This window comes from Eurypyga helias, unplaced genomic scaffold (assembly GCF_000690775.1).
Source record: "Eurypyga helias isolate BGI_N326 unplaced genomic scaffold, ASM69077v1 scaffold29118, whole genome shotgun sequence".
NCBI classification, from domain to species: Eukaryota; Metazoa; Chordata; class Aves; order Eurypygiformes; family Eurypygidae; genus Eurypyga; species Eurypyga helias.
Window position 1 is genome coordinate 7114 of NW_010265488.1, and position 16572 is coordinate 23685.

The 16572-nt window shown below is 38.5% G+C and overlaps 1 protein-coding gene across 1 annotated transcript in view; it reads right to left on the minus strand.

The window, feature by feature from the left end:
* The window catches only part of KDM1A (lysine (K)-specific demethylase 1A), a gene marked incomplete at both ends in the record, with an annotated part of 22958 nt that extends 6691 nt beyond the window's left edge, over nucleotides 1-16267 (minus strand). The window contains 8 exons of the mRNA XM_010156767.1: nucleotides 918-1012; nucleotides 3123-3204; nucleotides 4979-5085; nucleotides 5837-5929; nucleotides 6985-7063; nucleotides 9942-10075; nucleotides 13648-13707; nucleotides 16140-16267. Of these exons, the coding sequence (XP_010155069.1) occupies nucleotides 918-1012; nucleotides 3123-3204; nucleotides 4979-5085; nucleotides 5837-5929; nucleotides 6985-7063; nucleotides 9942-10075; nucleotides 13648-13707; nucleotides 16140-16267 (778 nt within the window). The remainder of the gene's footprint in view (nucleotides 1-917; nucleotides 1013-3122; nucleotides 3205-4978; nucleotides 5086-5836; nucleotides 5930-6984; nucleotides 7064-9941; nucleotides 10076-13647; nucleotides 13708-16139) is intronic.
* Nucleotides 16268-16572: the final 305 nt, after the last annotated feature.

A 16572-nucleotide genomic window follows, 5' to 3' on the forward strand; every position in this document is an offset into this window, starting at 1 on the left:
GAGTGAGACCATCCAGCCAGTTCTTTATCCATTGAGCGGTCCATCCATCAGATCTATGTCTCTCCAGTTTTTAGACAAGGATATCATGTGGGAAGGTATCGAAGGCTTTGCACAAGTCCAGGTAAATGACATTAGTTGCCTGTCCTCTGTCCACCAAGGTCGTGACCCCATCGTAGAAGGTCAGCATATTCATCAGGCACGATCTACCCTTGGTGAAGCCATGCTGGCTGTCACCAATCACCTCCTCATTCTCCATGTGCCTTAGCATGGTTTCCAGGAGGACCTGCTCCATGATCTTGCCAGGCACAGAGGTGCAACTGACTCCCCTGTAGTTCCCCAAGTCCTCTTTTTTTCCTTTTTTAAAGGAAATGGCAGGAGGCAGAACTAGACGGTCTTGAAGGTTCCTTCCAAGCCAAATAATACTAAGATTATAAGATAATTAAGTTTGTTAATCCCAATTCTATAATATTATTGCTGATCTAGTGGATGCATTCAACCAGGTGCCATTGATTAGTCAATTGTTTAAAAAGCATCAAGTAAGTAGAACAGCCAGAATGAGTTTATTTCATGGAAGGGAGTAGCAGCAACAACAAAAGCTAGAGTGCCAGCACAGCAGACAATTGTTTCAGAAGAAGAGTGAAACAGACAACTGTCTAAGGAAAAACAGTAATGAATTTGGGAAGAACAAACTGGACCTTAGCTTCCACAAAACTTCTGAAATCGAAGTTAAAAATCACGTGGAAAGAACGTGTTTTAGAATAATAGGTGCAGAAATGCTACATTGCCTAAAAATGGACACACACTTTCATTACTCTCTTGTCCTCTAAGCTATCTCCTGCTAGCCCAGTAGCCTGGTAACAAATACATTCGAGACACTCTTTGTTTTTAAAGGTTCATGGAAACAGTATCAGACTTACAGCTTGTCCATTTGCTTCATAAAGTGGGCATTTTTGTTTTATCTTAGCCAATTCCATATTCACTTGTTTGCTGACCACAGCCATTGGATTTCCTCCTGGAAAACATTTTGTATAGTTATCAGATTACTCCTGCAAAGTTTGTCTGCAATTAAATACAAATTCCACAGTTAGCAATATTGCAGAGATTAAAAAACAAACTCCAGTGCACAACGCATTCCAGTAATGCACTGACCAGCAGTATAACACTGCCAAAGGTCTACTCTTCACGGAAATTCTTGCAACAAGGTCATAGAAAAAATCTGCCAACCAAAATTTAAAGGACAGTATGTAAAAAGAGCTGATTATATAAGCAGAGTCCCAGTGTAGCAGCAAACTCAGTACGATTTAGAGTTTATAGCTATAAATGCATTTTGAAAACATTTGCAAGCAGAGTGTTTGAAAAGCCAAGGAAAGCACCTACAGCTTCTCAGAAACTTCAGAAGCTTTTGAAAGTGTGATGACATGGAGATAGAACTCAAAAAATTCAGTCTCTAAAAACCTAGTGGAACTCCAACAAGCTGGAGTACACCAACTGTACCTGGAAGATGTATGACGAAACATATTAGAAAATGATCTAAGAGATTCCACACAGAAACATGAGAAAGGCAGAATGCATCAGCTTTAAGCATCCAGAATCACTAAACATCAAACTCTCCCCAAGTATAGCAGAGGAAAAGAAAAGAACGGATGCAAATAGGAAATGACATAGAGGAGAGGCAATGTGGGGGTCCTCCACAAAATTAGCTTGGGGAAAAGTTTTCCAGATCTAGCTTCCCAGTGTTGTCTGATTCTGCAATCCAATCAAATCCAGAGCCTTAGCTCAAAATAGAGGGGGAAGTTCAGCCACCCTAATACCTTCCTGTATTTAGAGGTGACTGAACAAGCCGAACAGTTTTGAAGTAGGCGTAAATAAGTTCATCTTTCAAGTTTAACAACCTACTAAAAATTTTAGTTCTTCCACAGTTTACTAAAAAAACCCAGAAAACATCCCATAACTTCAGTCTTTCACCTTCCTGAACCACAAGCTCAACCCCTCCATTCTTCTTCGCTCCCCACATCTCTTCCAGATTCAGAAATATGAAGGACACCTTTCAAACCATCTCTTTCACTACAGGAATCTTTCTTTCTGTATAGATATGTTGGCTCATTAGAAGCAAAGGGTAGATTCTTTTGCAAAGGAAACACCCATGATGAATTAAATATAAAAATATTACAGTCTTTCACTAGGCAATCTTAGTTAAATCTGTTTTATCAGAGCTGTGCAACTTCAATCCTCACTGTCGGGAAACAGTTTCTGTATGTAATTTAATAGAGATTAACCACAAGACAGACACCAAGTTTTGTCAGTGAGTAAAACTCAGTTGGGTTTTATTACAAATTTTATAATATCTTATCATTCCACCGTATTATTGAAGAGTATTGCACACTAAACACCTGCCCATCTTCTTAGTGGAGCAACCAGTATCAATAACTGAGGCCATCCCATCAAACAGCATTAAAAAGAAAAAAAATATGGCTTGTTTGCCATTATTTTTACAACTTTTTGAAATCATTTAGAGAAAGAAGTTTTGGGGTTTAAATTCTGACTTTAAGAAGGGCTTCCTCTCTAGAATGGCTCTGCTCATCATTCCCCCTCCTCCATTCTTTTCCCCCATGTAAATTCAAATAACATATTCCATCTCTTTGGGATCTTTCCCATCTTACAACTTTGCTATTTAGTTGTTCCTACCTACTTTGCTCTTAGCTACTCATCTATTCCCCTCACTACATTCACACTTTCCTTATACTGTGGAAGATCCAAGGGAACAACTTAAAGAGAATTACAAAGAAATTCAGTCCAGGGACCTAAGCTCAGAGGCCACTGGCAGCTGCGTGAGCAGCTTAAGAAAGACAGCAAGTGCAGTGAACCCAGTGCAGATACCTCCTTAAAGGAACTGGGCAAAGGAACATACACACAGAAGGACAGCATACAAAGGAAAGAGGTAAGAATTCCATTCACTGATGAAAAATGATAGCTACCAGTGGCTGAAGGGGAACATCTGCTTTTTAATAGTTAAAAGTACACATTTATTTTGGTCATGGAAAGGAAATGGCGTAAGGCTTCAGATTTGTAATAGCCTGTCCCACAGTTTTCCTCCTCGCTCCTTTTCATTTTGAAAAACTCACCAAGTCCTGTTACGACCATCGCTCCTAGATCAGCAACATAGTTCCCTTTGCGAAAGGTAGCAACTCTTCCTCCTACTCGGTCCTTTAAAAGCACAGTATGTTAAACCTCTGGTAACATTTGCCAATACATGTTACTTAAATATCAACACTGAAACAAAACATGGTATAAGCATACTCTTATCCAAAGGTTCAATAAGTAGAATGTACACTTTCCCAAGAACCTCTGCAAATGAACACCTAATCTCAGTTAATTTGCCTAAGTTAAGGAACAAAATGTTTGAGCTGCATTGGAAAAAAAAAAAAAAAGGGAAAGAAAAAAGTGCTTAAAATGATTTGGAGATTGAACTATACCTACAGTAGGATCTATTGTGATTCTAAAATCAACCCGTTATTGTCCATGGACAGATGAAGTTATGCACTATATCTCCTCCTCCCACTTTCTACCACAAAATTCAATAGCTATATAGGAAATGATTCAGCTGTGCTTGAGAAAGCTAAATTTTAGGGTTTCAAAAATCAATTATTTGATTCTTCTGCCAACTATTCCTATCTAATCTCTGCAGAAGAGCCAACTATCAATTAAGAAGATAGCCACAAATCAACAGCCCGTTTCAGAAGCTGGGAAAAAAATTTTGATTCCTGACACATACTACTTACTTAAGAATGACACTTACTTTCCCACCACTTTAAACTTAATAAGGAAAAAAAAAGCTGCCTTTCCTCATTCTCAGTCCATCTAGCAGGATGATATCGGAGAGAAACATCAATTACAATTAGGCAAAGATCCCAAATAGCTACCAATTCATATAAAAATGTAACGTTTGATTTTTAGTAATTAAAGCAGGAATTCAGAAGCATGTAAACTAAAAATCTAAGTTACAGAAAATGAATGGACACAGAGAAACTACCATCTGAATCACTGAAATCAGGATGTGAGAAAACACCAGACAGCCATAAAAATTAAATAAAACATCCCCCACCCCCTCTGGGCTACTCAAGAAGTGATGCAGCAGTCTAGATAAAACGACTGAAAAATACTGTGCTTTATTTTAGAATACCCTCTTGACAGATGTACATACTGGTTATTAAAAATATGTGTAGAACAACACCCAGGTTACAGCACAGATCTTTCTTCCAGCTTAAAAAACAAACAAACCAACCCCCCAACCCCCAAAAAAACACCACAACCACCAAAACTTGCAAAAAGCATAAGATAAATTGCAATTTAATTGGTCAAAAGATTTATGTATTTTAAGTGACTATCAAGCTGTTCTCAACTTATTACATTATATGAAAAAAACCCTTGAACTTGAAAAAAAAAATATCCTTCTTAGGGTAGGTATAAAAGAATACCTTACTACTGTAAGAACAATCAGCTAGCTCACGCACCACACACTGTAGCTCTCTAAAGCCTGTGTTAAGCACACAGTAATAAAGAAAGAATTAATGTAGACTTAAAATGTACAAGGAAAAAAGTCCTGCCTGATGCTGTACAACAATTCTAAACTATGATTCTTGAAGCACAGACTTGCATGCTGCTGTCAAGTAAAAACCCAGTTCCTGATGATGAAAGGAAGATGATTCCAGCCTATTACTGGTGTAAGCATATGACACTAGGACGTGATTATGCAGCCCATCCCTGAGAAAGCATTAGCCAACTGCCAGTGAGAACAGATACACTTGTTTCCTAATGAGACAGGTTTAGTACTCAGCAATACATCCCAGCTGTGCGTAACTACACACAAGCTTACCCATCTCAGGCATGCTGCTGGGACACTACTTAGCCTTATGCTAGTACTGAATGTGGTTGCTGGTTAAGTGTCCGTATAGAAGTAAAATAGCGCAGAAATTCATACCCTGGCTTCCAGAACTGTGACATCCATCCCGAAACTCTGCAACTGCCGAGCTGCTGCCAACCCAGAGACGCCAGAACCAATAATGATCACCTTTCCGGTCTTCTTGGCTAAAGAAATGGAAAAATAAGCTACAGACCCTATATGTGCACTGTAAGTGGCCATGGTTGCATTTAAGAGACATCAAGAATATAAAGAAGCTTCCTTCTCATTGGTAGTTCTGACAGAACAAACTGTTTAACAAAACAAATAGCCACAAAAAAGAAAATTGAAGGAATTATGTATATAATATAGTAACAATAAAACAGTAAAATGATTTTTCTTAATGAGACAGGTACAAGAAAAATACACCATTAGTGCATCTGTGACAAGGCAGAGAACAGGAGGAAAAACACTTCTGAAGGACAACTATTTAAAGAAACTAATCTTTATAATTACAGTGGGACAAAGTATCACAGTTCTATTTCTTTCTGCCCCAGAAGAATAAAACCTAGAAAGGACAGAAAAGCTCAGCAGTTGTAAAATTCAAGCATCATATAGGTATATAACAAATGTAAGTACAATATTGTGTTTCTGTCTTGTTATTCAAATGAGGAACAAGGATAACACATTAAACAGTAACAGCAACCATATTATCTACACAAGATTTGTAAACATTTTCCCACTCTCAAAGTGATTTATTAAAGACATGGCTTCTCCATGCCAAAATAAAAACCACAAACATCTATAGCTTGATGGCCTTCCAGCCATTTTTAGTCTTATCAGCACTGCAATCCGAAAAGAATCAGTCAAAAATTTGTTCTAACAAATCACAGAACAATAAAACAAAACTCCATTAAAAACAATTTCTAAGTTTCTTACTTGGAAGGGGCTTCACTCTTTTGTAGATACCAAAGTTGATGAGACCATGCCTCTCCAGATAGCTGTGTACTCTATGAACGAGCACTGTATCACCTAAAATATTGTAAAGTTTTAAAATTACCCTGTATGTTCAGAGGCATGTAGGTATTGAAAACATTCACAAGCAAATGTGTCACAGCAGCAACCCAGCAAAGTCACACTTAACACATCCCTTTCTGCATCCCCACATGGCCTGCTGAAGAATCCAGCATCCTGAAGATGGCTGAGGTTGGATTTCTGAAAATCACAGGCTTGTTTCCATGCTATACTGCAGTCTGAAAAGCTGTACAGGACATTAAGTGCTTTTACTTATTTAGTGCAGAAGAACCTCTTGTCTGAACATCTTGTGACCTACTCTAGGTGATCCTACTCTGGCAGTGGGGGTTGGACTGGATGATCTCTAGAGCTCCCTTCCAACTCCCACCACTCTGTGACTCTGTGTGAAACTGACTGCGGAGATCTTTACACGGATCTGTAATGCCATTTTAAGCCAACTTCTTACTGAAGCACTGAATTTTCATTTGTATGAAGACAATAATTCATTATTTTGCAATACCTGACAGTGTATTAGTGTTTGTTTCACTATTATTTTCTTCTTTAATTACTCTTTCTTCATAGCTCCCCTCCACCTTTTTTCAGTTTACTGGGATCTTTCTGGAGAAGGGTGGAATGGCCTACATTCACAAGCAGTAACTCCTTGCTCTTTTACTCCCTTCTTTCATCACATCCACTCTGTCCAAGTCTTATGCAACTCTTTAATGCCTCACAAAAACCTTATGATTAAGAAAATTTCACAGCTGCAAACCACCACGAACTTGTAGCAAACTTTAAAAGATGCCTGTGGGAAACCTCTGTAACAACTTTTTGTTTTACCAGCTTTCTTGAATTCTGCTAGGGATCTGTTTCTTTACAAGCCAAATGAAGTCTAACAAATCTGAAACATGACCATACTGCAATATCCCATTCTGTACACCCACACTCATGGAGCTCCACAAACAAAAGGACTCATCCGAAGTCCTCCCTTGATTCTGAGCAGGTTTTCCCCAACCAAAACTGAAAAAAGAATATCAATGATACATATGGTTTTGGCAGTGAAAGATTTTACTTACTATTATAAGGCGCTTCTAGTTGTTGGATAGTTGCCTCAAATGTCAACTGAATCTTTGGGTTATCCAACCAGAGCTGAAGCTGTATTTAAACACAAAATAAGACACATTATATTATGCAATGCAAAGAGGTGTTTTCCATTGTGTGTGTGTTTTGCCCTCTAGTGTTCTTTAAAATGCAATACAGTTTATTTTACCTTCCTACATCATTTCAAGTAAGTACAAATGCATAAAGATAACAATCTCCTAATCACACATTCAAGAAAACATAACACTGAAAGAATGAAAGCTATACAATGGAAGCACCAGAAGGCTTTATGTACAACCTTCCTTCCACCTGCATGGCAAGCGTGGTGTGTGATATTTTAATTGGGCAAGCAACATCAGCCAACATCTGACTTTTTGGCATCAAATTTCACATGATTTCTGTAAAAGCTACAGAAGTCCTTGTCGTCTTATGAAATTTATTTATCTCAGACCTTTAATAATCGAATCCATCTCCACTGATATAAGAAACTACCATGGACTAGACTGGCCAGGTATATACAAGAAAGAACATTTAGAGGACAATTCAAACATCAAGCAGGAATAGCTGCCTGTGAAATATTAATTATGTCACTTCACGCTAGGAAAAAAGCACAGAATAATAAAATGACAACTGCTTTGCAACAGAACTCCTACTTCACAACTTGGATGTCAATAGTCAATAAACAGCATTTTACTGCTCAATGCCTAGATCTACGACATACATACCATCTCCACACCACTTTACATTCCAGAATTAGTAATTTATTGGGGTATTTCTCTACAACTGCACTACTGAACTTCACAGGTCCTCACAGATACCAAATTGAAGTGGAAGTTTTACAAGCATAATGAATAGGAAGTATTAAGAAAGAATTTCCATATAATTTGGGAGGCCATTTGAGGCAAGTTTCGTTTTCAGCATAGTACTTTCTCCTCCTTGTTTTCCAAGCAACTTTTAATAATGTTCTTTCTGGTCATTTCAGAGTGGGGAACTAAACATTTTGTATTACTATCTAACACAACGCTAAGATTCCATTCTCAGCTGAAAAAATGCAAAGCCCGTAAACTGTATTTTTATAATATAAATCTCTGTATACAATTAATTCCATTATTCATATTAGTTTATTTTTATTTAAAATTAATTTTATCTAGTATGTTATCACCCAGTTACTCATAAGAGTCTTCAATCTTTGGTTGTTTTTGCAGTCCTCATTTTTCTACCTAAAGTAACTTAGTATGTGCAGCAAATGACCATTTCTTTACAAACTCTGATTTTCAGACCCTCCACAAATACACAGAACAGACCTTAGAATATTTTAAAAGCTTCAAACCACAACTGTCCTGCACTGCCCCAACAGATAATTCGTAAGATTTCATGATCTGCTTTAACCAGCAGTTACTGAGCAGGAGTTCTTACTGTTCTGTGGTTTGTTGGTTTGGCTTTTTTTGTGAGTTTTCATTGATCGGTTTGTGTTGTTGTGGGATGGGGGGGGGGGGGGGGACATGTAGAAGATCACATGAAGTGGATCTCCTTTGTTCACAAGTCTTCCTCAGAAAGGGATTCCTGCTTAGGAACTTTTCTGAGTTCCTCCATAGCAAATAGGGTCTAAAATCCAATAATTCAGTTTTTCTAGTGCAGCCCTGCAAATACACCTTCCAAGCATTCCTTTAAATCCGTAATCTATTAGTTTCAGTAGAAGGCTTTTTGCTTCAAAGCTGTCTGTAACAGGATTACTCACTACACATTGAGCAAACTGTTTTTCAAACTTTTTGGCTTGCATTGTTCTGTTTTTACGTGTCTCATGACTTCCCAAAAGTTACAACTTAAGTTAATTAGTGGGAGATTTCACAGAAATACCAAAAGTCATGCTCATAGCATGAAGATGTCCACCATGCATAAACTTCTAATAACTTCTTCATGTTTTTAAGCATTGGGTGGGTGCTGTGAAAAAGAAAATAAATGGTGCATAAAGTGTTTTGTTTCTTAACTAGGGTAACAAAGCAATTTTAAAAGTATTTATTCTTAATATGAAAATATTTATTGCTTTCTAACTGTTAATTTTTTTAGCATGACTTAAGTTTCTTAAAACACTCTCTTCTAAGTACAGCAGAAAGCCCTGAGTCCTGTTTGTGTGCTGCAGAACCTAAAAGCATTGTTACAATTTAAAAGCATCATCTACAAAACACAATACTACTGTTAAGTTCTATTAAGGTTTAAACTTCAGGCAAGCTTTTACCTAAGTTTAATGAAGTCTCCAGTGAATTATTTAAAATTTAGAAAGAAGAGGAAATATTCAAGTTGCATGGAAGTTCTGAATTGGGCACAAAGGCTACAAACATTTAGAAGCAGAGTTTTATTTCTTCCATGTTACAATTTCTTTTATGAAATTAAAGCTGTCACAGTAACTATTCTGTTTTGAGAATAAGACATGTAACTGGCTTGATGTCTATGTATTACAGCAACCGAATTCCAAGCAAAGTAAAAAAATAAAAGCTGAGAGGTTTGCGTTATTCTAAGCAACAACACATTTGACGAAACACTACTTAGGGGTTCTACCGAGACTTCTTTAAGATGAGATTAAGTAATAGAACATTTGCACTAGCTTTCTGTTTGTTTACTTCTTAAAAGTTGTATTAACTGAATCGTGTAGTTTTGATGGTTGTTATGACGATGTTTTGGATATTCTGAATATACTCCAAATTCCTTATGCTGCCTCACAGCACTGCCTCAATCAAGAACTGGGTAACAGCTTTTGTAGCAACGCAGAACGAGACAGGATGCCAGAAATTTAACTCCATCATCTCAAAAACAAACAAACAAACAAAAAATCAAACAAACAAAAAAAAACCAAAAAACATGGTAACTGCCAAATAGTCTTTGCAAGGTACACAAATATCCTACCCTTTTTTCATCAATACTTTCACAAACTTACGGTGCGGTTCCTGATGTACAGAAACACCTTCTGAGTCTGCTGTGGCCCACTGATTATATCAGGGAAGCAGGCAGCTTCTTGAGATGTCATACGGTCATGTGGAAGTCTACTCTGGAAAGCTGCACCCTCCACACCTACAATAAAAAGACAAGTTGTCTACAGGCACTGCAAAACAAACTGCTAAGTAAGTATTCTTACACTACCATTCCTAGGCAGTGCATCTAGCCTTGAGGTGATACAGTGGCCAATTTCATGTCATGCTTTCATCTAGTCCTTTTATTTATTTCTGCAAGACATGCAGGTTCCCAAGTCAGCAGTTCTTTGAATTACAGGTATAATCTAGGGTTAATGAAAAAGCTATACTACAGGGTGGAGTGGGGAAACAAAAATAAACCACCTGAAAAATAAGGGGGGCAGGGGCACATATCAAGGTAATATATACTATGATATATGTTACATATAACATATGTATAATAGCAATAATATCAATAAAACATAACTGCTTTAAATTCATTTGTGTGTTTTCCAGTTTCTACCAGAATATGAAAAAAACATTTTGGAACCTGTTCAAAGCCAAAAGATCTGTAAGATACAAGCACAATGCCTACAGTCCCCTCTCACATACTTTTTCAAGGGTTCATTTGCACTGAACTCTTTAAGCTAGAGTAATCCACCTGAATCTCTCCTTCTGCAATTTCATATATTCGCAAGAGGCAGGGCAATGAAATACAACCCTACTTATGCTTTTCCTGTGTCCCCTCTGCTGCCCACAGTCAACAACTACAGATATCTGACTTTTCCTTCTAAATGCTTCACTGGCAATGAAGTCATAATACAGTTATGTACCCTACATTTCTCAATCTCATTTGAATGTTTTACTATATATAAAGTAATAAACCAAGACACAGCTGCACGAAGTGCTACAGCACGAGCGCAGAAAGTGAAACTTTCAGACATAGCAAGCAAAACACAATACTGAGATGCGATATACATCAAGAACAATGTAAATCTTGCATGTCCTAGGAGGCGACTTAAGATCACAACAGACAGAGGAGAGGACATTCATCTGGAAACGTAACAGCCAATACATCCCAAGGGGGGAAAAAACCCTTAAGTAATGCAGTAAGATTAAGATAATTTGCTGAAACTGGAATTGTTCAAAAGATTTTAATAAATACTAAAGGAAAAATAAGCTTGCAGTGCATTACATTAAGACAAGTTTAGTATGACTTTTATGTACACATGTCACTGTACTGGTGAGAGGAACTCTCTTCTTCCAGTTCTGGTGCAACCACACACACCTTTAATTTCCGCACATTTTTCCATCCCAAAGGTGAAGAAAAAAATTTAAGCAAGTAAACAGTTGTGAAGCTAACAAAAGTCATTCACAAGCAAGGATCAGAAGAGCTAACTACATGATGACACAAAGTAAATAAAACTTTCTATAACTGTTTACAAGAGGAAATTAGTAACAGAGGCTACAGAACACTGCAAGAAAGAAAAATGAACAATAGGAAAAGTTCACACACCCACAACGATTCTTCACACTATGTGTGACTAATGTTCAGCTATGAAACAGAAACTCATAGCTCTGCTAGAATTTCAGCTTCTTCAGTAATAAACATCCCCCAGCCCTTCCGTTATCCTTCAGTCCAACACTGAACCAACTGTGCAGACATCTACCTATGAATGCATATGCTACAGAATTCACAGAAACTCTGCAAAACCATGCATGTAAATCAAGCCAAAGTTACCAATTCTGACACTTTATTAATGTTAACAAATCCTAATTAAGTTCTAGATCATCAAGTGTTCTCAAAAAGCTGAGCAGCACAATTTTCAGAGAATGGCCAGTTAAAGATTTGAAATGCTGAACCTGACTCCCTGTTACAGGCTTATGATACAGTGAGTGTGCTTTCTCCAGGTATTTGCCAAAAACCACTGACTATTATGCAGTGATCAACTACCAGGAAACTCTGACATGTGGATTTAAGGCAACTTGCCAGTTTCTTGAAAAGCTTTGCAATGTATTTCTTTAAACTGAGAAGTCAGAGAAATTGGCAATCCTAACAGCTTGGAAAGAACTCAAAGGTGGTGGTTTGTTTTTTGTTGTTGGCTTTTTTGTTTTGTTCAGTTGTTTTTTTAAGGTCACACATCTTTTAAGACACTACTCAAACCTTACAACTAAAATGGCAGAATAGCTCTGCATGAGCACTGATATTAAAAAAGTAAAACCAAATAATCACAATACACAACAGTGTTTGACATCAGAATTTAGAAAAAGCCTACCTATTATTATCAAAGATAGCATTTTATTTGCCCAAACACCAGAAGACCTTGTAAGAACTAAATGAATTTACTTGAATTTACTTCTACTACAGAGTTCAGAGTTAAATCACTTTCAGGCTGATTAAATCTACCCCACCCCACACTCTTACTTCCTGTGTTTCATGAAAAACAACATATTAAAGGGAGTACCAGGATAGAACTACACATGCTGTCTTTGCGGCTGGCAACTCTTAACGACTGCAGGATTGGCTTTGCCTAGACCAGATTCTCATCTCCTCTTCACACACATTCGCACACACACTTGCCACTTCCCGACATTCAGCATCAGCAACTAATGTGCTGAAGTTCTGATTATCTTTTTCCCCACAGGAGAAATCCAGAGGGATGCTGCTCATTTAAAGACTTAATGAAACATCTGCAGACCAAAAAAAAAAACCATTCTGAAGGAAAGCTATTTGGTGCTAAAGCATACCCTCAGCATATATATAAAATGCAAAATATGTAGAATTTCCAAATGCCTGCCTAAAAATGAAATAGGCAATGCATCCTTAAGCCCATAATCTATAATAGTCAGAAATTCAGTGCAATCGGTAAGATCCAAAACATAACTAGGCTCCTTTTCTTGGAACAGCAAGGATGAATTCTCAGATGAGTATCCTGAAGTCACATTTGCTTCAAAAAGAGCAACTTGGAAGTACAGAATATGTTCTGGAGCCTTCAACTTCTTTGTTTAAAACCATAATCCTCAAGTGAGAGCAAAAGTGGCAGAGCTGGAGGTAGATTTTCAGTAGCACTCTGAGTACTTAAGAGTAAAGACACCAATTCTGTGAATTAAACAGTAAGTGCATACTGCTAGCATCAGTACTTAGGTCAAATGGCAAATGCAAATCACAACCCAGTCCACTGAAGCAGACTATGAATCTTCCCAACAGATAAATCTCTTGGGCTAACCACTGTCACACAGTTCAAATGCAAACCCTTTAAAAAAAAAAAGCCACCAAACAAAAAAAACCCACAAAAACAGTGGAGCAAAAAGGTACTCCACACTGATTTCTTCAGCAAATTAGGGAAAAGGTCTACTGTGCTGAAGCTCAGGGATTTCTGTGTCATCCTAGGTGATAAAATCTGGCTAGGTAAGAAATCTTTTTGCATGTTTGGACTCCTCTGAACATGGAGAGGAGTGGAGGGATGAGAGATCGGCCTGAGGCATTTCAACATAAGTTAGTGTCCTTTTCCGCAGTTGGTACAGACCTCAACTGAAATTTGAAAATACCCTTCACTTCTTTAGCAGGTGGGTGAACAACTCCTGTACCTCTGGCTAAATTCTGGACAACCATACCCATGCGCACTTGCAAGCATCAATCCCTAACTTGGCGGCTCTTGCTACTAAGTGGCAAGCATCAAACGCCACCCTCACCTGATGCTTGGCCGTCTCCATACCCTCCAGAACTGTCGTCTTGAAGTCCTCCTGCTTGCCCTGTGGAAGGAAAGAGGAGAACTCAGGGACCTTACTCCATAAGTTAAACCATACTGGACATAAAGGCCCTGCAGTTGGCGTTTTAGATGTTAAATTTCACCAACTAACTGAACGCATTTTCTGAGAATCCCATCTTCCGGAGCCTAGGTTCAAGGCACCAAACTCTGTAGTCTTCTAAAGTGTTATCCCATGTTACTAGAACACTTTACATCAGATTTTATGGGAAATAAAGAAGTACACAATACGTAGTATTTCCGGTGGCTAAATACTTATGATCAACTTCATTAATGGCTATGATTTGAATAAGATTACATTTCTTTCTGCCAAGATCTGGTGGATGGATACCACCAGATCTTATGGATCTCAAACCATAAGAATTAGATAAATCTTGCCCTTGGTACTCCTGAGTGTCTCCATATACAAGGGGATAGTTTGAATCATCCTGAAAAGCCTCTTACTTTCAAGAGAGCCTACTCAGGTGAGGGCTTTTTGGTTTGTTCTTTTTTGTTCCATAACCCCTTCCTTGAAACTTGATGATGGAACTTTTTTGTGAAAAGTTCAGATCACTTATTTTGGCTTCAGTGCCCTTGATACACCAACAGTGTTCTAACACACTAAGACCACCTCTGAAGCCAAGTATGTGTCAATATCATTGATGAGTAATGGGATCAATACCCAGCTCTGAAAGACACTGGTTTTCAATGTATCCAGGGCTGGAAACATGAGGAAAGGCAAAATACTCATCCGAAGAAGTCTCAAAATTATATTAGCCTACATGAAATTCCTAAATAGCAGCCTTGACAGGACTGTAACACAACCAGGAACAGAGCATTTCTAGAACAGAGTTCAGTACAGGTGCAGTGTCTGCATGAACAAAGCTGATATAGGTCACCTCACACACTGCTGATCTTCACAAGAGATGCCAGCTCTGAGTTTTGCTCATAAGTGATATACTTCCACGGGCAGATGATTTGCCTAACGTCTTGTCACCTCCAGAGAACAGGAAGCCATGGATGACTGAAAAGACAGCGGAGCACTTTTCAGCTAGCTGCTCCTGTACCGAGACTCCTTCAAACCAAGTGCTTCAATAGTCAGCAAATTGGATGTTTTCTAAAGTCCAAACAAACTGCTGAGGTCAAGGTAGCAAATCAAACAGTCACTTCCTACAGCACAACATTTCTACGTATCATCTCAAACAGGTAAGAGTAAGGTCTAACCTGAGGCTGAACACACAGCGCTTTAGAGTTTTGGACTGGGGAGACAATTTTGCTAAAATGTAATTTGAAGCTGTTAAGGGATACACTAACTTCAAAGAATTTCATCTGAACTATAAATTTAAGCCCTAAAGCAAGACAGAGAAAGTGAACCAAATGTTTTCATGCTTCAATAACCTGTATTATAATTTGGAAAGCTGTAACAGTACACATCTACAGAGGAAAATAAACTAGGAACTGAAACAAGACACACATTTACACTCACCTACAGGAGAGGAGTGATAGTCAGTACTTTTACATACATCAATCTACCAGCAGGAAAGTTCATAAACTCACAAGAGAAACCATGACAAATACCTGTATTTTGACAGGCCTGAGAAGTCCCAAAGTCAGGATTCTATGAACTGCATATCAGCAATAGCAAGAGAAAATTCCTCACTTCACCTGCATCATAAGTACTTTATTTTGCTGAGAACATTACCAGACCTGCTTCCATTCTGGGAGTGACTTAACACAACTCAAACATGAAAATTTAAACTCCAGTAGAGGCCATTTATTTGCAGGAAAAGTTACACTTGTGCCTTTCATAAATTAAGAAATCCAAATGATGCTAATATCAGCCTGTGTCACTCATTTCCCCTGAACTGGCACTGACAAAATTAGAGAGGACAAAATTGCTCTTGGTTAACTTACAAAAAGAAATTCACGTTTTCCTCCTCTGCTAGTAACAGCTAAACCACTTCTAATGCTAGGTCAAAAAAAGCATCACTACTACTGCTTGCTCAGGCACAATTCTAAACACTACCCAGTCTGAGTATGTAAGTGTGGAAAGAATTCCCTTTCCTTCCCCATAAGAAAGTCATGTTCCAGCTGCAAAAGAACAATGCAGCAAGCAAACTGCTGATCCATGTTAGCATTGTGCAGGGTTTAGTCAGGAAAGAGTTAACTCTCTTTACTGTGGCTGCTAGGAAGCTGTTCCTGGCTGCAGAGAGCAGCACTGATCAGGTCTCAGCTGGTGCTGGGCAATGCCTGCACCAGATTCAAGGTCTTTCTCTGCTTCTGACCCTGCAGCTGCATTCCCAGCTCTCGCTGTCTCACTACAGGCAGTGTAGGGGACACACAGCTCAGGCACCTGACCCCAACTGACCAAGGGAGTATTTCATTCCATAGTACGTCATGCTCGGGGCACAGCTGTGGAAGGGGTCTGGGAGCCCTTACTCTCTTGCTCGTTCGCTCCTGTACACTTGCGGACACTCTCCCTGACTCCTGCGTTAGCTGCTTTGCTAACTCCCGTGCTGGCTTGTTCGTGAGGGAGTTGGTGGGTTGGTTTAGTTCTCCCGTTCGTGCTATTGCGGACAGGGTTCACCCGGAATCTACTGCGACAGCTCTCGGGCTCCAGCCCTCGGGATCTCTGGCTCTGACTGTCACTACTCAGCACCTGGTTGTGCACTGGTCAGTTGCTGGTAAGACTGTACCACAGGTTTTATTTTCTATTTTTTTCATTATTTTTTATTAGTAGTATTTGCATATATTAATTTAGATTCAATTAGTAAATAGTTATTATCTCAATTTTACGAGCTTCCTTTCTTTTTCCTCCAATTCTCCCCCTCTGTTTTGTGGTATTTTGTAAGCAGCTTTGTGGTATTTTGCT